At 68.7% G+C, this 16118-nt stretch overlaps 3 protein-coding genes and 1 non-coding gene across 7 annotated transcripts; 3 read left to right on the forward strand and 1 right to left on the reverse strand.

Moving 5' to 3' along the window:
- Window positions 1–44: 44 nt before the first annotated feature.
- On the reverse strand, window positions 45–6503 carry PIDD1 (p53-induced death domain protein 1). 4 transcript variants are annotated; one of them, XM_004603131.2, is made up of 15 exons: window positions 4724–6503; window positions 4182–4595; window positions 3577–3786; window positions 3436–3490; window positions 3163–3364; window positions 2958–3083; window positions 2451–2630; window positions 2227–2383; window positions 2014–2149; window positions 1792–1942; window positions 1464–1587; window positions 1261–1379; window positions 1080–1193; window positions 799–998; window positions 358–670 (listed from the first exon to the last, which is right to left on the reverse strand). In XM_004603131.2, the coding sequence occupies exons 1-15, from the start codon at window positions 4992–4994 to the stop codon at window positions 445–447; spliced, it is 2685 nt and encodes an 894-aa protein (XP_004603188.2). In that variant the 5' UTR covers window positions 4995–6503; the 3' UTR covers window positions 358–444. The 4 variants fall into 4 exon arrangements, with proteins under 4 accessions (XP_054997764.1, XP_054997763.1, XP_004603188.2 ...); XM_055141790.1 differs by having other exon boundaries at window positions 1464–1641; XM_055141789.1 differs by having other exon boundaries at window positions 45–998.
- A 1128-nt stretch (window positions 6504–7631) lies between these two features.
- On the forward strand, window positions 7632–8951 carry RPLP2 (ribosomal protein lateral stalk subunit P2). The gene is made up of 5 exons (XM_055141793.1): window positions 7632–7783; window positions 7951–8074; window positions 8250–8298; window positions 8675–8773; window positions 8849–8951. Exons 2-5 carry the CDS (start codon window positions 7952–7954, stop codon window positions 8920–8922), a joined length of 345 nt encoding a protein of 114 aa, XP_054997768.1. The 5' UTR covers window positions 7632–7783; window position 7951; the 3' UTR covers window positions 8923–8951.
- LOC129406347 (small nucleolar RNA SNORA52) lies at window positions 8328–8457 on the forward strand. Its single transcript, XR_008630953.1, has one exon. It is a non-coding gene; the product is annotated as a small nucleolar RNA SNORA52 (small nucleolar RNA).
- A 2364-nt stretch (window positions 8952–11315) lies between the features above and the next one.
- Window positions 11316–15461, forward strand: PNPLA2 (patatin like phospholipase domain containing 2). The gene is made up of 9 exons (XM_004602876.2): window positions 11316–11638; window positions 12838–13070; window positions 13148–13213; window positions 13371–13580; window positions 13666–13726; window positions 13858–14034; window positions 14114–14246; window positions 14847–14969; window positions 15062–15461. Exons 1-9 carry the CDS (start codon window positions 11452–11454, stop codon window positions 15330–15332), a joined length of 1461 nt encoding a protein of 486 aa, XP_004602933.1. The 5' UTR covers window positions 11316–11451; the 3' UTR covers window positions 15333–15461.
- Window positions 15462–16118: the final 657 nt, after the last annotated feature.

The raw sequence follows: 16118 nt of genomic DNA on the forward strand, positions 1-16118 counted from the left end.
GGCCACTGCGCCGCCCCGCGCCCGGCCGCCCACGCCACGCCACGCAGGTGCCGGCTCCCGTGAAGCTGCATCCGCCCAGGCCCGCGGCCACTTTGTTTTCGGTTTGGCGGACCCGCACCCGGCGGTGCTCAGGGGTCAGTGCGGGGGGGCTCGGGAGACCCTCTGGGGAGCCGGGGATGGCCCCCGGGTCAGCCCGCGCCTCCGCACCGTGCTAGGGCTCCGGCCCGCCGCTACTTTGTATCCTGCTTCTGGCTCTTGCTGCCGAGGGTGGGGGACTCAGGAGCCACCAACCCAGCCTGATCCCCTGATCTCCGGAACCCCCGCCACGTCCCACTGTCGGCACACAAAGGACAGAGCTCTGAGACAAGCCGGCATGTTGTCACTCGGGGCGCACCACCCCCTCCCGACAGGCTGCAGTGGGGACCCTGCGTCCACGGGCCGTGGCTAGGCCTGAGCGGGCTCTGGGGTGGGTGGTGCCAGGCCCGTGCGCAGAATACTGTCTCGGTACTTCCGGCGGCCGAGCTCCAGGACGTCGCGCACCTCCTCGGCCACATCCTGCCGGTCACTGTCCTCCAGGGCCTGCAGCAGCTGGGCCACGGCTCCCTGCTGGCCGGCCTGGCGCTCCGCCCAGGAGAACAGCATATGGCGGATCTGTCCGTCCAGGTCGTCTCTGCGGAGGCGGGGACCATGCTGACCTCTCTTCCTGGACAGGGTCCCTGGGCAGTGGGGCGAACCCCTCTCCCTCCCACGACCAGCCTCCCTGCAGCGCTGGGCTTGGGGACAGACAGACAGACAGACCGGAACTCGTGGCGAATGCGCTGCACCTCACGGTAGGGCTGGCCCAGGTGCAGGGCCACGGCTGGCCAGTCCGGGCCCAGGCGCCTGGCCACACTCAGCAGGTTGCTCTGGGTCAGGAAGCCACTCTCTGCGTCGCCCAGCTGCAGCGGGGCCAGGGAGAGACTGCCATCCTGGCCTGGCCTCCCGGGCGCCCGCAGCCTCTGTCAGGAGGAGCGGGTCAGTGAGCCTGGACGGGGAGGGACCCTGCCCGCGCCCGCCCCACCCCCCCGGCCGGCACCCACTGGCAGCTTGATGGGCAGCGTGGCCATCCACACGGCATCCGCCGCCTTCCTCTGCCGCGCGGCCTCCGCCTCAGCGGGCACCTCCCGGGGCACAGCTCCCCGGTAGAAGGACACCTGCGGCGGGAGAGCGGCTCAGTGCCCCAGCCTGAGCTGGCCACGGGCGCCCGGCCCTCCGACCCACCTGGCCCCTGACAGCCTGCGCCTGCCGGTCCAGGCTGGTGGTCACGTAGACTTCCTTCACGTTCCTCAGGTGGGCGTAGAAGACAAAGGCCACCCTGCCCGCCTCGCAGTCCGGCCGCTCTGGGGGGAGGGGAGGTGTGAGAGTCCGCGGTACCCCCCCAGGATAGCGGGCAGGGCGGGCCCGCGCCCGCAGCAGGGGCGTACCGGCGTCCACCTCAATGCCCCGCTCAAAGGCCGCAAAGAACTGCTCCCCCTCGAACATGTCCACGGCGTCGGAGGGCTCGGGCCCGCGGTAGCGCTCTAGCAGCCGCTGCAGAGTGGCGTCCACCTGGGCAAGGTCCAGCGGACTCAGGCCTAGTGGCCCCCTCGGGTGGGGCAGGCACTGTGGGGGACCCGGCCCGCCTGTGTCAGGGCAGACGGGGGACCCAGCCCGCCTTATGGCAGGGCAGACAGGGGACCCAGCCCACCTTATGGCAGGGCAGACGGGGGACCCGGCCCGCCTGTGTCAGGGCAGACGGGGGACCCGGCCCACCTTATGGCAGGGCAGACACTGCAGCAGCACCTGCTCGGGGTCGCGGCGGCGCTGCAGGGCGATGAGGCTGACGCGGTGGAGCCGCAGCCGCTCCCAGGCCTTCCGCGCCAGGCCCCCAACGCACGCCTTGGTGGTGTACCAGAGCCAGTACCTGGGGGGCGGGGGGCGGGGGTCAGGGGCCGCACGCACGTGGCCGGGCGCACGACGGGGCACGGCACTGACCAGGAGAAGCGCGTGACTTGGAAGCGGGCGTACAGGTGGCTGAGCTCCAGCGCCACGTGTGCGGTGACGTCGTCCCAAGTAGCGGCGGGTGGCGCGCGGTGCAGGAGGTGCAGGCGCGAGCGGTCCAGGCTGAGGCCTGCGGGGCAGGGGCAGGGGTTGCAGCCTCGGGGCGCGCTCGTCATGGGGCTCCCCGGGGGCAGTGCTCTCCCTCACCAGTGACGCCGGGGGGCAACGGCAGCTGCACGGTCACCGGCCGCAGGAAGTCGGGGGCTCCGCCGTGTGACAGGGACAGCAGGGGGCTGGCGGCCGCCTCGGGCTCCTGCAGCAGGACGCGCAGGGCACGCAGCTCCCGGCCGGTCACACGCACCACCTGACGACACCTGAGTCAGGTCACCCGTGTGTGGGAGCTCGAACCCTCCCTCAGGTCCCCACCCTACCTGCAGGCTGACCCGCTGGGGCTCCCTAGTGGCCCCAGGGGGGAAGGTGACTTTGACCCCAGGATGTCCCGAGGAGCACAGCAGTGCTCCCTCTGGTGGCACCAGGCAAGTGTTGCAGGCCGGGCGGGAGATCACCAGGAACCAGGAGAAGTGGAGCACTCGGCAGTGAGCCCAGAGCCTCTGCGGGGGCAGAGACGCCGGTCAGGGAGAAGTCAATCTGGGGCCTGAGCAACAGGGCAGTGGGCAGGCGTCTGCCTGGAACAGGGCCCACCCAGGCTCGGCCCCAGGCACCCCCCTAGGGCCCCTCGAGCACCACTCTCGACCAGAGTCAGAAATAAACCCTGAGCACTGCTGGGCGTGGCCCCCAAACTAAAACAAAAGAAGTCAGGTTCAGAGGACAGGTGGGCTCAGAAGGGGTGAGGCCAGAGGGGAGGTGGGCTCACAGGGAACTGAGGTTGAAGGGAGGTAAGGGTCAGAGGGGAGCCGGGGCGGTCCAGAGGGCCTTACCCTGGGGGCCTCCTCCTCCAGGCGGGTCTCCAGGTCGCTCCAGCTGCCGTCGCTCAGGGTTCTGACCACCACCTCCCGGCACCGCCAGGCCCTCGGGGGCACGAAGAGCAGCCACAGGCCCACGTCCTGCCGGCAGGGGTGCGGTGAACACCAGGCACTGCCGGGTCTGGCCCCAGCCCCCACCCCCACGCCCCTGCAGCCGTGCCTGCTGGAAGGTGGCGCCGTGGGGCTGCAGCTCCAGGACGGGGCTGAGCAGGGCGTCGTGGGGACCCAGGGGCACCAGGCAGGGCTCCGGCTGCCGCAGGCAGTAGCAGACCGTGGTGGGAGCGGCCGTGGCGCCCGCGGGGAAGTGCAGGCGGACCCCGCTCGCCAGGCTCACAGAGCAGCCTCGGGGGGTCACGGGGAAGCTGTCGAGGAGAGGACAGTGAGGCGGGGTGTGCCCTGGCCACGGGACGGGGTCCGCAGCCCCTACCCGCACCTGTCGGAGTCGGCACTCAGGGAGAGTCTGGGCATATCCGGCGCCGCGGGGGCCGCTGTAGGGACAGAGAGGACATCGGCATGTGGACACAAGGCCCCGTGAGCACCTGGAGTCCGCGGCACGCCCCCAGACCCGGCCTACCTGGGGGGCTCTGAGGGGCAGGCGGCGCTTCCCCCAGGGGGTTCCCCTGCAGGCGAACAAAGGGGGCATCCAGGAGCTCGGGGGGCACGTCCCGAAGCTGGTTGTCCCGCAGGTCCAGTCGGGTGAGTTGTGGGAGGTGGGCCAGGCCGGTGGGCACCGAGACCAGGAGGTTACTGTGCAGGGTGAGGAGCCGCAGGGACCGGAGGGCCACTAAGGACCAGGATGATCAGGGCCGGGGCCGCGGGAGCACCAGGCCAGGCAGGGCAGAGCGGGGAGGGCACTGGGAGCGCTGGGCCGGGCAGGGCAGAGTGAGGAGGGCGCCGGGAGCACCGGGCAGGGCAGAGCAGAGAGGGCGCTGGGAGCACCAGGCTGATCAGGGCAGAGCGGGGAGGGCGCTGGGAGCACCGGGATGGGCAGGGCAGAGCGGGGAGGGCACTGGGAGCACCGGGATGGGCAGGGCAGAGTGGGGAGGGCGCCGGGAGCACCAGACTGATCAAGGCAGAGCGGGGAGGGCGCGGGGGCACCAGGCCGGGCAGGGCAGAGCGGGGAGGGCGCAGGAGCACCAGGCCGGGCAGGGCAGAGTGGGGAGGGCCGCTGCTCCTCACCCAGGGAAGCCGGGAGGTGGCGCAGCCGGTTGGAGGCCAGGTTGAGCTCGGCGAGGTGGCGCAGGCCGCTGATCTCGGGGGGCACCGTGCTCAGGAGGTTGTCAGAGAGGTCGAGACACTGCAGGGTGCTGGAGGCCAGCAGCTCGGGGGGCAGCGCGCGCAGGCGGTTGTGGGAGGCAGCCAGGAAGGTGAGGGCGGGCAGGGCCCCCAGGGTGGCGGGCAGCTCCGAGAGGCAGTTGTGGGACAGCAGAAGGACGCGCAGGCCGCCCATGTGCGGGACGCAGGCGGGCAGGCGCTCCAGGCTGTTGAAGCTCAGGTCCAGGTGGGCCAGGTGGGCCAGGGCGCCCAGGCTGGCCGGCAGAGTGGCCAGGGAGCCCCGGATGCAGGCCCCCAGCGCAGTACGGCGCTGCCCCCCTGGGAGAAACAGCGGTCAGGCAGCCCTGCACACCTAGGACCCCTGCAGGGCTGCCAGCCCCCGTCCGGGACCCGAGGGCGGCCTCTGGAGCCGGGCAGAGACCCCGCAGGAGAGCAGGTGGGCTCACCTTTGAGAACCAGGGAGCGAAGCCGCGGCAGGTGCTGGGGCACCTGGTCCAGCGCGGCGGCCAGCAGCCGCGGGTCCTCGTGGCCGCTAAGCTGCAGGAACTGCACGTCGGGCAGCTGCGGATGCCGCCGGGCGCACAGGCGCAGCAGCCGGCGGCCGCCGTCGGGGTACAGGTCCAGGCTCAGCCGGTTGCCGGACAGTGACGGCAGCGCCGCGGCAGCATCTCTCTCCTCCGAGTCCGCGGGCTCCCGCCCCTCCGGCACCGCTGCCATCGCCCCCCGGCTGTCCTCGGGGGCCGGACATGTCCCGGCTCGCCCAGAGGGCCTGCTCAGGCCTGAGGCTGCGACGGGGGAGGGGTGCGCACGGGGGCTGGGGGAGGGGGAGGGGTCCCGGGAGCCCAGCTGGCAGGCACGGGGCTGGGGGGCTGCAGGACATCAAGGGGGGGGACGCTGCCGCGGGGAGCCTTCACCCTGGCAGTGCCCCTCGGCCCCGCCCACGAGCCCGGGGTCCCCCCCTGGTCCTGAGCACTGACGGGAGCCCCCAGAACTCACCTCCCACGCAGGGGGGTGGTGACCCAGGAGAGGGGCAGGTCGTCAGAGGCGACCCGCAGGGGCGGGTTGGGGGGTGGGTCTGAAACGCCCGCGGCCGCGGGGGTCTTGTCACTCCCACTGCCTGACCCTGGCCGGAGCGGTGGGAGGGTAGGGGGTACACCGTCCCAGTTCCAGTGGCAGCGCGAGGCGCCGTAGGGGCGCACACGGCCGGGGCCGTGTCCCCCGCGGTCGCCCGGGTGACCCGGCCCAGCGGCCCCTCCGCTCGCTGCCCGCGTTCCCGCCGGCTCCCCAGGTCCCGCTCGCCGCCCGGGTTCCCGCCGCCGCCCCAGGTCCCGCTCCTCGCCCGCGTTCCCGCCGGCGCGCTTCCGGGCGGGCTGGAGCGCGGCCCCGCCCCGCCCCCACGGGCGCGCCTGCGCCCGGGCCGTCGGCTGCCCGCTAGGGGCTGGGTACCAGGGCACACTGACGCCTGCCCAGCGAGGCCCGACACGCCCGGGACAGTGGCCCTGCCCCTGGAGTCCCTGTGCCGGTCCAGGTGTCCAGACGGCGGGCTTGGCCGCACGCTGCCGGGCTAGCCCTTGCCCGCGAGTTCCAGGGCTGGCTGAGGTCAGCGCAGGCACACTGCCACGTGAGCTGATGGGAGCCAAGTCCCAGGCCAAGAAGCTGCACCCAAGGCTGAAGGCTCTGCCTGTGCCCATTCTGCCCAGTGGCATAGCGACTTTGGTCCTGCTTTGGTCTTGGTGTTTGGGTCACACCCAGTGATGGTCTGGGGTTAAGGAGACGATATGGGATGCCGGGGATGGAACCCTGGTAAGGCAAAAGCTCCACCCACCGTACTACCCCTCTGGCCCCAGCACGCGACTTTGTCAAGGGCCAGCTGAACCTTCCCCAGTCAGAGGGAGCTGACAGGCCAGACACAGGGCACTCCTCAGCCTTTATTTACTTATTTTTAGTTACTCCGGTCTCAGTGCTCAGGGGACCTGTGGCACTGGCAATGAACTGGCCTCAGGCTTTGCTCAGCCGACGGACTCTGCAGTTAAAGGGATGTAACTGCCCCTGAGGATGAAAACAGGCTCCAAGTTTGGCTGGTGCAGGTTCACAGTTGCGCAGCTCTGAACTGTCACAGCCGCAGTTGTGGCAGGGAGTGGGGAGGGCAGGAGCCCAGTGTGCACGGATTGATTTCTCTGGGTTTCCGGGGGTGCTTGCGGGACCCAGCAAGGGAAGTTAACCCTGAATAGGAGGGGTGACTTGGGAGGGGGTTGGGCCACACCTGACTGTTCGGGGACTTACTCCAGACCCTGCGTCCAGGGACCACTCCGGGCAGTGGACCAGGTGTGGTGCCAGGGATCAGCTGCGTGCATGGCAAGCACCCTACCGCTGGACTAGCTCTCCTGCCTGTAGGAGACTAGAGGCCAAGGTACGGAAGAAAGTTCTGGAGATGAGAAAGCGATGCTCGCCCAGACACAAGGTGCTCAGGGACACATCTATCATAAAAGGCAACAGCTTCTGATCATTCAGCAGAACCCCGACATACCGAGTGCCTGCTGTCTTTCCGGCTGCCACCCAAATCTCATCCTTATCGGCGGGGTCCCACTTTGGCCCAGCGCGAGGAAATGTGTCGGGACTCCATTTGTAACATGGGTCAACGCGGCGACGGGGCACAGCACACGGCCCCGCTCGGGGGGTACTCTTACAGGCTGGGTCCCAGACTCCCTCCCAGCACCCCCACAGGTTCCTAACGGGGCTTCGTTATCACAGAATGCTGGAGCGGTACAGAGGAGGGGCATGACATGCACTAGGACCAGAGGTCAGGGCTGGGCCCATGTGGCCGCTCCTCTTGGGCCTGGCCTCCAAGTCGGCTTTCATCGTCGGAGACAAGCGCCGGGGCCCTAGGCCAGGCACAGCTGGGTCGCAGTCACGACACCAACAGGGACAGGAAAGCAGCTCCCCAGGCACCACCAGTAACCGGAAGTGTGGAGAAGCGGAAGTCGGCGGAGGTACGGGTGCAGCCCCCTCCTGGGACCACGTGCGGCCCGGCCCGGGCATCAGTGCGGGCGCACTTCCGGCAGCCGTGCATCATGGGACGTGTAGGCGGGCGGCAAGACTACAAGACCGCAAGAGGCGGTGGGAGCGCCGCGCCGCGGTGCATGCTGGGAGCTGTAGGCGCCACGCGACGCGAGAGACCACCTGGAGACGAAACCCCGCGTTTCGGGCTCGCACTTCGCGCCGTCCCGTTGCCGCAGGGATCTGACGCTTGCCTCACGTTATACGAGACGCTTCCCGGGAACCCCTCTCGGCGCCGGAGCCGTGGCGTCCGCCCCGGCGGAATGATCGCTGCCCCGAGCCCTCATTGGCCGCGCGCCTCGTGACGTCACCAGGAGGCGCCTCTGGGGCGCGGCGCGGTGCGTGGGGGCTTCTGGGTAGCGAATTATCCCCGCCCCCCAGGCCGGGCCCTTCCTTTCCGTCGCCGCCGCCGCCGAGGTCGCACGCGCCAGGCCGCTCCGCCGTCTCGAGTGAGTGTGGCCGCGGGGGTGGCCGCGGGGGCCGGGCGGGGGCCGGGTCGGGGCGGCGGGGGCCGGGACGGGGGTCGGGGCGGCGGGCCCTGGCGGGCCGCGTGTCGCACTTCGCACTCCGGGCTGGGGGCGGCCCCGCTGACGCTCCCGCGCGTGTCCCGCCGCAGGATGCGCTACGTCGCCTCGTACCTGCTGGCCGCCCTCGGGGGCAACGCGTCCCCCAGCGCCAAGGACATCAAGAAGATCCTGGACAGCGTGGGCATCGAGGCGGACGACGATCGGCTCAACAAGGTAGCGCCGGGCGGCACTGCCCGACGCTCGGGGCCGCGTGGCGCCGCGCAGCTGGGCGGGGGGAGGGGTGGGCGTGCGTCCTGCGGAGATGGGGCACCCAGTTCGGTGCGCAGCTGGGAGCGGGACTGCGTCTGGGCGAGCGGAGCCTTCACTCCTCCGCGTGGTCTTCCTCCAGGTTATCAGTGAACTGAGCGGGAAAAACATTGAGGATGTGATCGCCCAGGGTGAGTCGTGCGGCCGGCGTGAGGGCCTTAGGTCCATCCTAATCCCTGCTGGCTAGCCAGTGGCCTGGAGGGTTCGCTTGTGGACCAGAGCACCCTGGACGCCCTCCCAGGAAGACCGGGCTGCTGTGTCCTGGCCTGGGGCTGGGTTCCTGGACATTCATGATGCCCCTGCTGGGCATCGGGGAACAGGGCCTCGGGTCCAGTGGGAGCTGGCGCCATCCATGTGCCCCAGGAACTCCGGGGGCCTACCCCGGACTTGGTGGGTTTGAGGAGCCAGGCTCCAGGATAGGAAGTTTGGGGGAGGTGGCAGAGTGTGAATGGGGGGGTAGGGCACTGCCCTGTGGGGGCAGTGGCTCAGCCCCACTCCTCTCCCCAGGCATCGGCAAGCTGGCCAGTGTTCCTGCTGGCGGGGCTGTGGCCGTGTCGGCCGCCCCCGGAGCCGCAGCACCTGCAGCTGGCTCTGCCCCCGCAGCAGGTAAGTGAAACTTGGATGGGCTGTGGGGTTGGGAGCACTGTGGCAGGGGCCACTCACCTACTCTTCCCGTTGCAGAGGAGAAGAAAGATGAGAAGAAGGAGGAGTCTGAGGAGTCAGATGACGACATGGGATTCGGCTTGTTCGATTAGTCACTGCCCCAATAAAACCCTTTTCTAGACCTCAGTGTGTGTCCTGTGACTGTCCAAGCGTGACCTCTGGGGTCATTGTGGAGCAGCTGGTCCTATCACGGGAGTGGCCTCTTTGGTATCTGCAGCTCAGCACACAGGAGGTGGCAGTGGGGGGCTGCAAACCTGCCGTGGGCACCCATGGGGTCCCTGACTCAGGGACTTTCCTTGCGGTCACTAGCCAGTGAGTAGGCCACAGTCTCCCTGGTCTGTCGGGCTGTGACCCAGGATGTGGGCGCAGGGCAGAGCTGCTTCTCCTACCTCTCCTGGCTGTGGGTTCTATCCAGCCCACACTGCTCCTCTGGAACTCAGGCCAGGACTGGAGATGCAGTATAGAAACAGGGGTGAACCAACTTACCACTGGGGCCCAGTAGGGTCACAAGCTTTGAAAAACTCCTCCAACAAAATGCCAAAAGGCAAAAGTGGTATGGGAGGGGCTGGAGCCATAGCACAGCGGGGAGGGCATTTACCTTGAATGCTGCCAACTTGGGTTCCCAGCATCCCATATGGTCCCCCAAGCACCACTGGGAGTGACTCCTGAGCATCTCCTGGTGTAACCCAAAACAAAAAAGTGGTGTGGGAGGATGGTCTGAGATCCCCTCCCCGTCCCAGCCACCCAGAAGTGCAGGAACTAGGATGGGACCTAGGTGGGCAAGGTGACTGGACCATGTGAGGGGAAATCCCCTGCAGGGGCCAGGGGAATAAACTGGGGACTGAGCGGGGTCTGGGTTAGACTGCAGAGCAGAGCTCAGCTGACCTTGGCACTGGCCACAACCCCAGCCTCTGAGGGGCTAGCCAGATGGGATGGGGGCAGGGCACTTACCTTGCACAAGGTCCACCTGGTTCCAGCCCCACAACCTCTATGATCCCTGGAGCAACACCAGAAATGATCCTTGAAAGCAGAGCCAGGAGTCAGTCCTGAGCACTGGTGGGTGTGACCCAAAAACAACAGAATCCTCTCCGGAGCAAGCCGCGTGTGTGGGTCAGAGGACACCCCAGCTGATCTCCCTGTGGACCCCAGCCTCCCCACCCCCAGTTTCCAGGAAGGGCCGCTCTGTTCTTGGCTCCCAGTCCCCCAGGGCCCAGAGGGAGGGCTATGTACTCAAAAGTAGAACAGAGGTCTCCTGCCCAGGGCCCTGTCAGCCCACACTGTCCAGTTCACGTCAGTGGTCACCCTGATGCCGCTCAGGTCCAGCCTGTGGAGCTGTTCCAATCCCCCCACCACCCTCTTTCGACGATGAAGCAGTCTAGTCCCAGACCTCACAGAACCTTTTTTTTTTTTTTGCTTATTTTGGGTCACACCTGGCGATGCACAGGGGTTACTCCTGGCTCTGCACTCAGGAATCACTCCTGGCAGTACTTAGGGGACCATATGGGATGCTGGGAATCGAACCCGGGTTGGCCAAGTGCAAGACAAACGCCCTACCCGCTGTGCTATTGCTCCAGCCCCTCACAGAATCTTTTGGAGGTTTGGGGCCTGGGGTCCCCCAGGCAGAGGATGACCAGGTCACTTGGCCCTTGGCCCTCGCTTTACTTTCTCTAGAGCCTTCTTGGAGCACCCCTCACTTTCCTTTCCGGAGCAAACTCAGACCCACACCCCAAATCAGGGTCCTGTTCTGGGCTGATGTAAACAGGCTGATGTGAGCCGGCCCCAAGCTAAGCCCCAGGCTGGCAGCAACCAGGGGTCCGAGGAAGCCCTACTCGGACTTCCCGTGAGTGTCCAGCTGGAGGAGGGGGTATTCCTGAGGAGATGGGCGCACACCGTCGCGGAGCAGAGATGGAATGAGGTGTCCCGAGAAAAATGCGGAAAGGGGCGGGCGGTGACCTCACCGGGCGCTCCACCTGCTGCTCGCAATTAGCGAGCGGGGCGGGCCGAGTCCGAGCGCGGCCACCGCAGCCGCCCCATCCGCGGCGGAAGCACCAGGTCGCGGACAGGTAGGGAGACCGCCGCGGTGGCCCGGAGGGGCGGCCTGGGGGTCCCTGGGAGGGGAGATCGCATCCTGTCCGGATGTGTGCGGTCACTTGGGGATGATCGCTGCCCTGGGCTCAGCTATCCCGGTGGCTGCCCGGACACCAGGGCAGTACCCGAGACGGCACAGGGGCCGCGTCCTCTGGACACTGACCTCCACCAGCACCCACGACGGAGGGAGGGCAGGTGGCGGGAGGCCGGGGACCTGAACGCCGTTTGGGGCCAGGCCAGCGTCTGCAGGGTCTTGTGGGGGGCTTCGCAGGCAGCGGGGCGCAGGGGCGGGGCGGGGCCGGCGGCGAGGGCGGGGCCTCCGGGGGCGTGGTCGGGACGCAGCCGTTCGCCGCGCGTTCCGATTGGGCCGCGCGCTCGCGGCCCCGCCCCGGCCGGCCCCGCCCCCGGCCCCACTAAAAACACCGAGTGTGCGGCGGCCCGGTGCAGCGTCTCCGCCTTGGCCGGCGGGGACCCCGAGCGAGCGCCGCCACCGCCTCCGCGCAGCGCGCCGGCCCGATCGCGAGCGAGCGGCGATGTTTCCCCGGGACACGACGTGGAACATCTCGTTCGCGGGCTGCGGCTTCCTGGGCGTCTACCACATCGGCGTGGCCTCCTGCCTCCGCGAGCACGCGCCCTTCCTGGTGGCCAACGCCACGCACATCTACGGCGCCTCGGCGGGGGCGCTCACGGCCACGGCGCTGGTCACCGGGGCCTGCCTGGGTGAGCGCGCGCCGCGGCCCGGCGGGTTTGTTTGGGCCGAGCCGGGCGGGCGGGGCCGCGGCCACGGCATTGGCGGGACAGACCCGTGGGCGGCCCGGCGGCGGGGCGGGGGCAGGGCCCGGAAGCTCCCCTCGCCCCGGGCGGCGGACCGGGCGCCAGCGGTCACTGTGTCCTGGGGCTACGCCGTTCCAGGCCGCTCCCAGCGGAGTCCGGTGGCCCCTGGGCAGTGTCCTGGGCCCTCCCAGAGTCACGCTCCCGCACCACGCCAGCCGTGACCCACCTCACAGGGTGACAGGTGCCAGCCGCCGCTGTCCCTGGCGGGGAGGGGGGGGGCGTGTGCGCGGGGCTGGGCGGCGCCTCCCCTCACACTCCCCGTAGCATAGCCTGAGGTTCTTGGGGAGTCCTGGAGACTCCGGGCAGCCCGTTCCTGCAGTCTGGGGGCCAGTAGGGCCATAGGCCCTGAATGCCCTACCCCCAGGATCCTGCCCACCTTTGCCCCGAGTGGGGCCAGGGGAGGAACTTGACTCTACTTTCTTGAGCCCTGGGGCTTCTGCTCTGGCCCTGCCCACTCAAGTCCCTACCCCAGAGCAGCGCCCCTCAGCGGGCAGTGCATCCCCACTAGTGTCCCAGTGCCTAGCTGGGGCAGCCCCCCTACTCCCCGTCTAGAAGACTTGGTCCTGCGTGGTTAGGGCAGCGTGGCCAGGCACGTCCCCTCCCACTTGCTGGTGTTCAAAGGGGTGGCATCTTCCCCGGCTTCTGCCCAGCCCCTCTGGGGCTTGGTGCCCATTCTGGCTTTGTTCTAGGCCAGTCCTAAAACAAATGGGTGGGCCCCCATTTCAAGCCTTGTGCCCTGGGACCTGGGCGACCCTGCGCCCTGCTGGACTCGTGGGACTGGACCTGGCCAAGTGGGTGAAGGCGGAGGCCGGTCAGAGTTGAGTGCTCCCCACAGTGGGTGCCACACGCCAGCCAGGCTCCGTGAGTGAGTCATGGGGAGATGGTTGCGAAATCCCGGACAGAGGGCAGGCCCTGGCCTCGGCTGTGGCCCCAGCTGTGTCCTCCCAGCCACGCTCTCAGGGACAGGTGGCAAATGACCCAAGTGGGCGCTGATGGCATCCGGAGGGGCATGCCTGAGTGCCAGGGACTCTAGCCATCGACTCGTGGGTATGTGCCCGCCCCTGACCCTGGCTCTGCCACTGTAGGTGAGGCCGGAGCCAACATCATTGAAGTATCTAAGGAGGCCCGGAAGCGGTTCCTGGGCCCCCTGCACCCCTCCTTTAACCTGGTGAAGACCATCCGCGGCTGCCTACTGAAGACCCTCCCTGCCGACAGCCACGAGCGCGCCAGTGGGCGCCTGGGCATCTCCCTGACCCGCGTCTCGGATGGCGAGAACGTCATCATTTCCCACTATGACTCCAAGGACGAGCTCATCCAGGTAGGGGGCCTGCCCTGGTGCCCTGGGGTGCAGGAAGCAGCCCAAGGCCCACTCACAGCCCCTGTCACTGCACACAGGCCAACGTCTGCAGCACCTTCATCCCCGTGTACTGCGGCCTCATCCCACCCTCCCTCCAGGGCGTGGTAAGTGGCTCCCGCTGGCCTGCCCCTCTTACCCCACTTCCCCCAGGGCTTACCCAACTCCCCAGGCATGCGGACGTAGGTGGCAAGAGGCCAGAGGATGATCTGGGGGGTAGGTCCCAAGCTGTGGCCCCTCACCGTACCCCACGCCTGTGCCCAGCGCTACGTGGATGGTGGCATCTCGGACAACCTGCCCCTGTATGAGCTCAGAAACACCATCACGGTGTCCCCCTTCTCCGGCGAGAGCGACATCTGCCCGCAGGACAGTTCCACCAACATCCACGAGCTGCGGGTGACCAACACCAGCATCCAGTTCAACCTGCGCAACCTCTACCGCCTGTCCAAGGCGCTGTTCCCGCCGGAGCCCATGGTGAGCGCCCGGACCCAGGCAGCCCGGGAAAGTGCACGGGGCGGGGGCGGCTGCCGACGCCGGCTTCTCCCTCCTCCCACCGCAGGTGCTGCGCGAGATGTGCAAGCAGGGCTACCGGGACGGCCTGCGCTTCCTGCGGCGGAACGGTGCGGGGCGGTGCGGGGCGATGCGGGGCGGGGCGGGGCGGGGCGGGGGCGGGGCGGGGCGGGTGGGCGCTGCTGCCCCCTGCCGGCCGCCGCGCGCGCAGCCGCCCTGACGGCGCGTCCCCTCCGCCTAGGCCTCCTGAACCGCCCGAACCCCCTGCTGGCGCTGGGCCCCGCCCGGCCCCCGGCCCCCGAGGACGAGGACGAGGAGGCGGAGGAGGCCGCGGACAGGGCCCGGCCGGAGTGCCCCCTGCCGCCGCCCCGCGACGATCACCGCATCCTGGAGCGCCTGCCCGCGCGGCTCAATGACGGTGCGCAGGCGGGGCTGCCGCGGGGCGCGCGGGCCTGGGCGGCCCGGGCCAGACGCCAACCCACCTTGTGTCCCCGCAGCCCTGCTGGAGGCCTGCGTGGAGCCCAAAGACCTGCTGAGCACGCTCTCGAACATGCTGCCCGTGCGCCTGGCCACGGCCATGATGGTGCCCTACACCCTGCCGCTGGAGAGCGCGGTGTCCTTCACCATCCGGTGCGACTTGCAGCCCCCCACGACGGGGAGACCCTGGGCAGGAGGCCGCTGCTGGTGGGAGAAAGCCCAGACGCTGGCTGCGGTGCCAGGAGCCCGGCAGGCCCGGGCATAGAGTGGCTCAGTGGCAGAGCACGGGTGTTGCAAGTGCCAAGCCCAGGGTTTGATCCCTGGCACCAGAGGGGATATACCTTTTTTCCTTTCTTTTCCCTGAGGGTGAAAGTCTTTAGTATTTATTTTTTTGGTCTGGAGGGCCACACCCAGTGATGCTCAGGGTTTTACTCCTGGCTCTGCACTCAGGAATCACTCCTGGTGGTGCTCGGGGACCATATAGGGTGCCGGGGATCGAACCCAAGTTAGACTGCAGGGTCTACCCATTATGCTACCTCTCCGGCCCCGGAAAGTTATTTTTGCACGCAGCAGACCCCAGAGTCTGTCATCATCGCACAGGGTCTCGATCTGCACCAGGACTGAATCCTGAGTGCAGAGCTAGGAGTTAACCCCAGCACCGCTGGGTGTGGCCCCTCCCCCAAAGTAACGGGGTGGGGGGGGCTACTGTGAAGCTGTCCGTCTGAGATAACCCCAGACCCTGTCCCTCCGCAGCCTGCTGGAGTGGCTCCCTGATGTCCCCGAGGACATCCGGTGGATGAAAGAGCAAACGGGCAGCATCTGCCAGTACCTGGTGATGCGCGCCAAGAGGAAGCTGGGCAGCCACCTGCCCTCCAGGTGAGCGTCCCCCCGGCCTCAGGGCCTCCACGCCGGCCCGCCTGCCTGGCCCAGGCGCCCACTGAAGGCCGTGCCCACCCCTCCCGCCGCAGGCTGTCCGAGCAGGCCGAGCTGCGTCGCGTCCAGTCGCTGCCGTCCGTGCCTTTGTCCTGTGCCACCTACAGCGAGTCGCTCCCCAGCTGGATGCGCAATGGCCTCCTGCTCGGGGACGCGCTGGCCAAGTGGGAGGAGTGCCAGCGCCAGCTGCTGCTCGGCCTCTTCTGCACCAACGTGGCCTTCCCGCCCGACGCCCTGCGCATGCGCGCGCCCGCCGCCGACCCCGCCGCACCCCCGCAGCACCCGCCCGGCCTGCCCCCGTGCTGAGCGCGCCCTATGCCCGCCCCACGCCCGCCCGCGCAGTGTTACCTCCTCCGGGGACTCTCCGCATCGGCCACGTGTGGCCGAAGGATTATTTATTTTCGCCGAAGCAGATATAATAAAAGACACGGTCCACTCCCGCCTCCTTCGCTTCTGCAGCCCCTCCCCCGGGTCTCGGGGTCCCCCTGCCCTTGAGCCCTGCCCGCTTGGACGCAGCTGCCAAGGGGCGGCGGAAACACTTGGGACTCGGTTGGCTGCTGAATAAAAACGAAGAATGTTTACGAAAGGAGGTGTCCACCTCTGACCCGAGCCGGCGACAGGCATGGGGCCCGCCGCGGGGACCAGCTGTGTTGGTTGGGCTCCCACGGGCCCGCCTGGGGCCGGCGCGCGCTCCTCCTCCTGGCGGACCTCTTCGCTCGGGCTCCCCGTCTGGACAGCAACGAGGGGGCATCTGGGATGAGTGAGGGCGAGGGGGGCTGCGGGGCGGGGGGGGGGGCGCGCCCAGTCCCTCTGGGGATCGTAGGGTCCGGTGGGGAGGACACCGGGCACACCGTCTGGATCTTGGGCTTGCCCCTGCGCCCCGCCTGAGCCCTTCAGGGGAGTCACGGGGCAGGAGCCCCCTGCCAACAATAACGGTTGTGGTGCCGCAGGAGGACCGGGAGAGCCGGCTGGGCAGGTCCCTGCACGTCTCCTGGGTGCCAGGGGCCAACCCCTCCCTGCTCAAGGTCCCGTCCCATAGGCCCAACCTGTCACAGTCCACTGGATCCCCGGAGCGAGCGCTGCCAGCCCCCC

The sequence above is a fragment of the Sorex araneus genome, chromosome 6 (assembly GCF_027595985.1).
Source record: "Sorex araneus isolate mSorAra2 chromosome 6, mSorAra2.pri, whole genome shotgun sequence".
Taxonomy (NCBI): domain Eukaryota; kingdom Metazoa; phylum Chordata; class Mammalia; order Eulipotyphla; family Soricidae; genus Sorex; species Sorex araneus.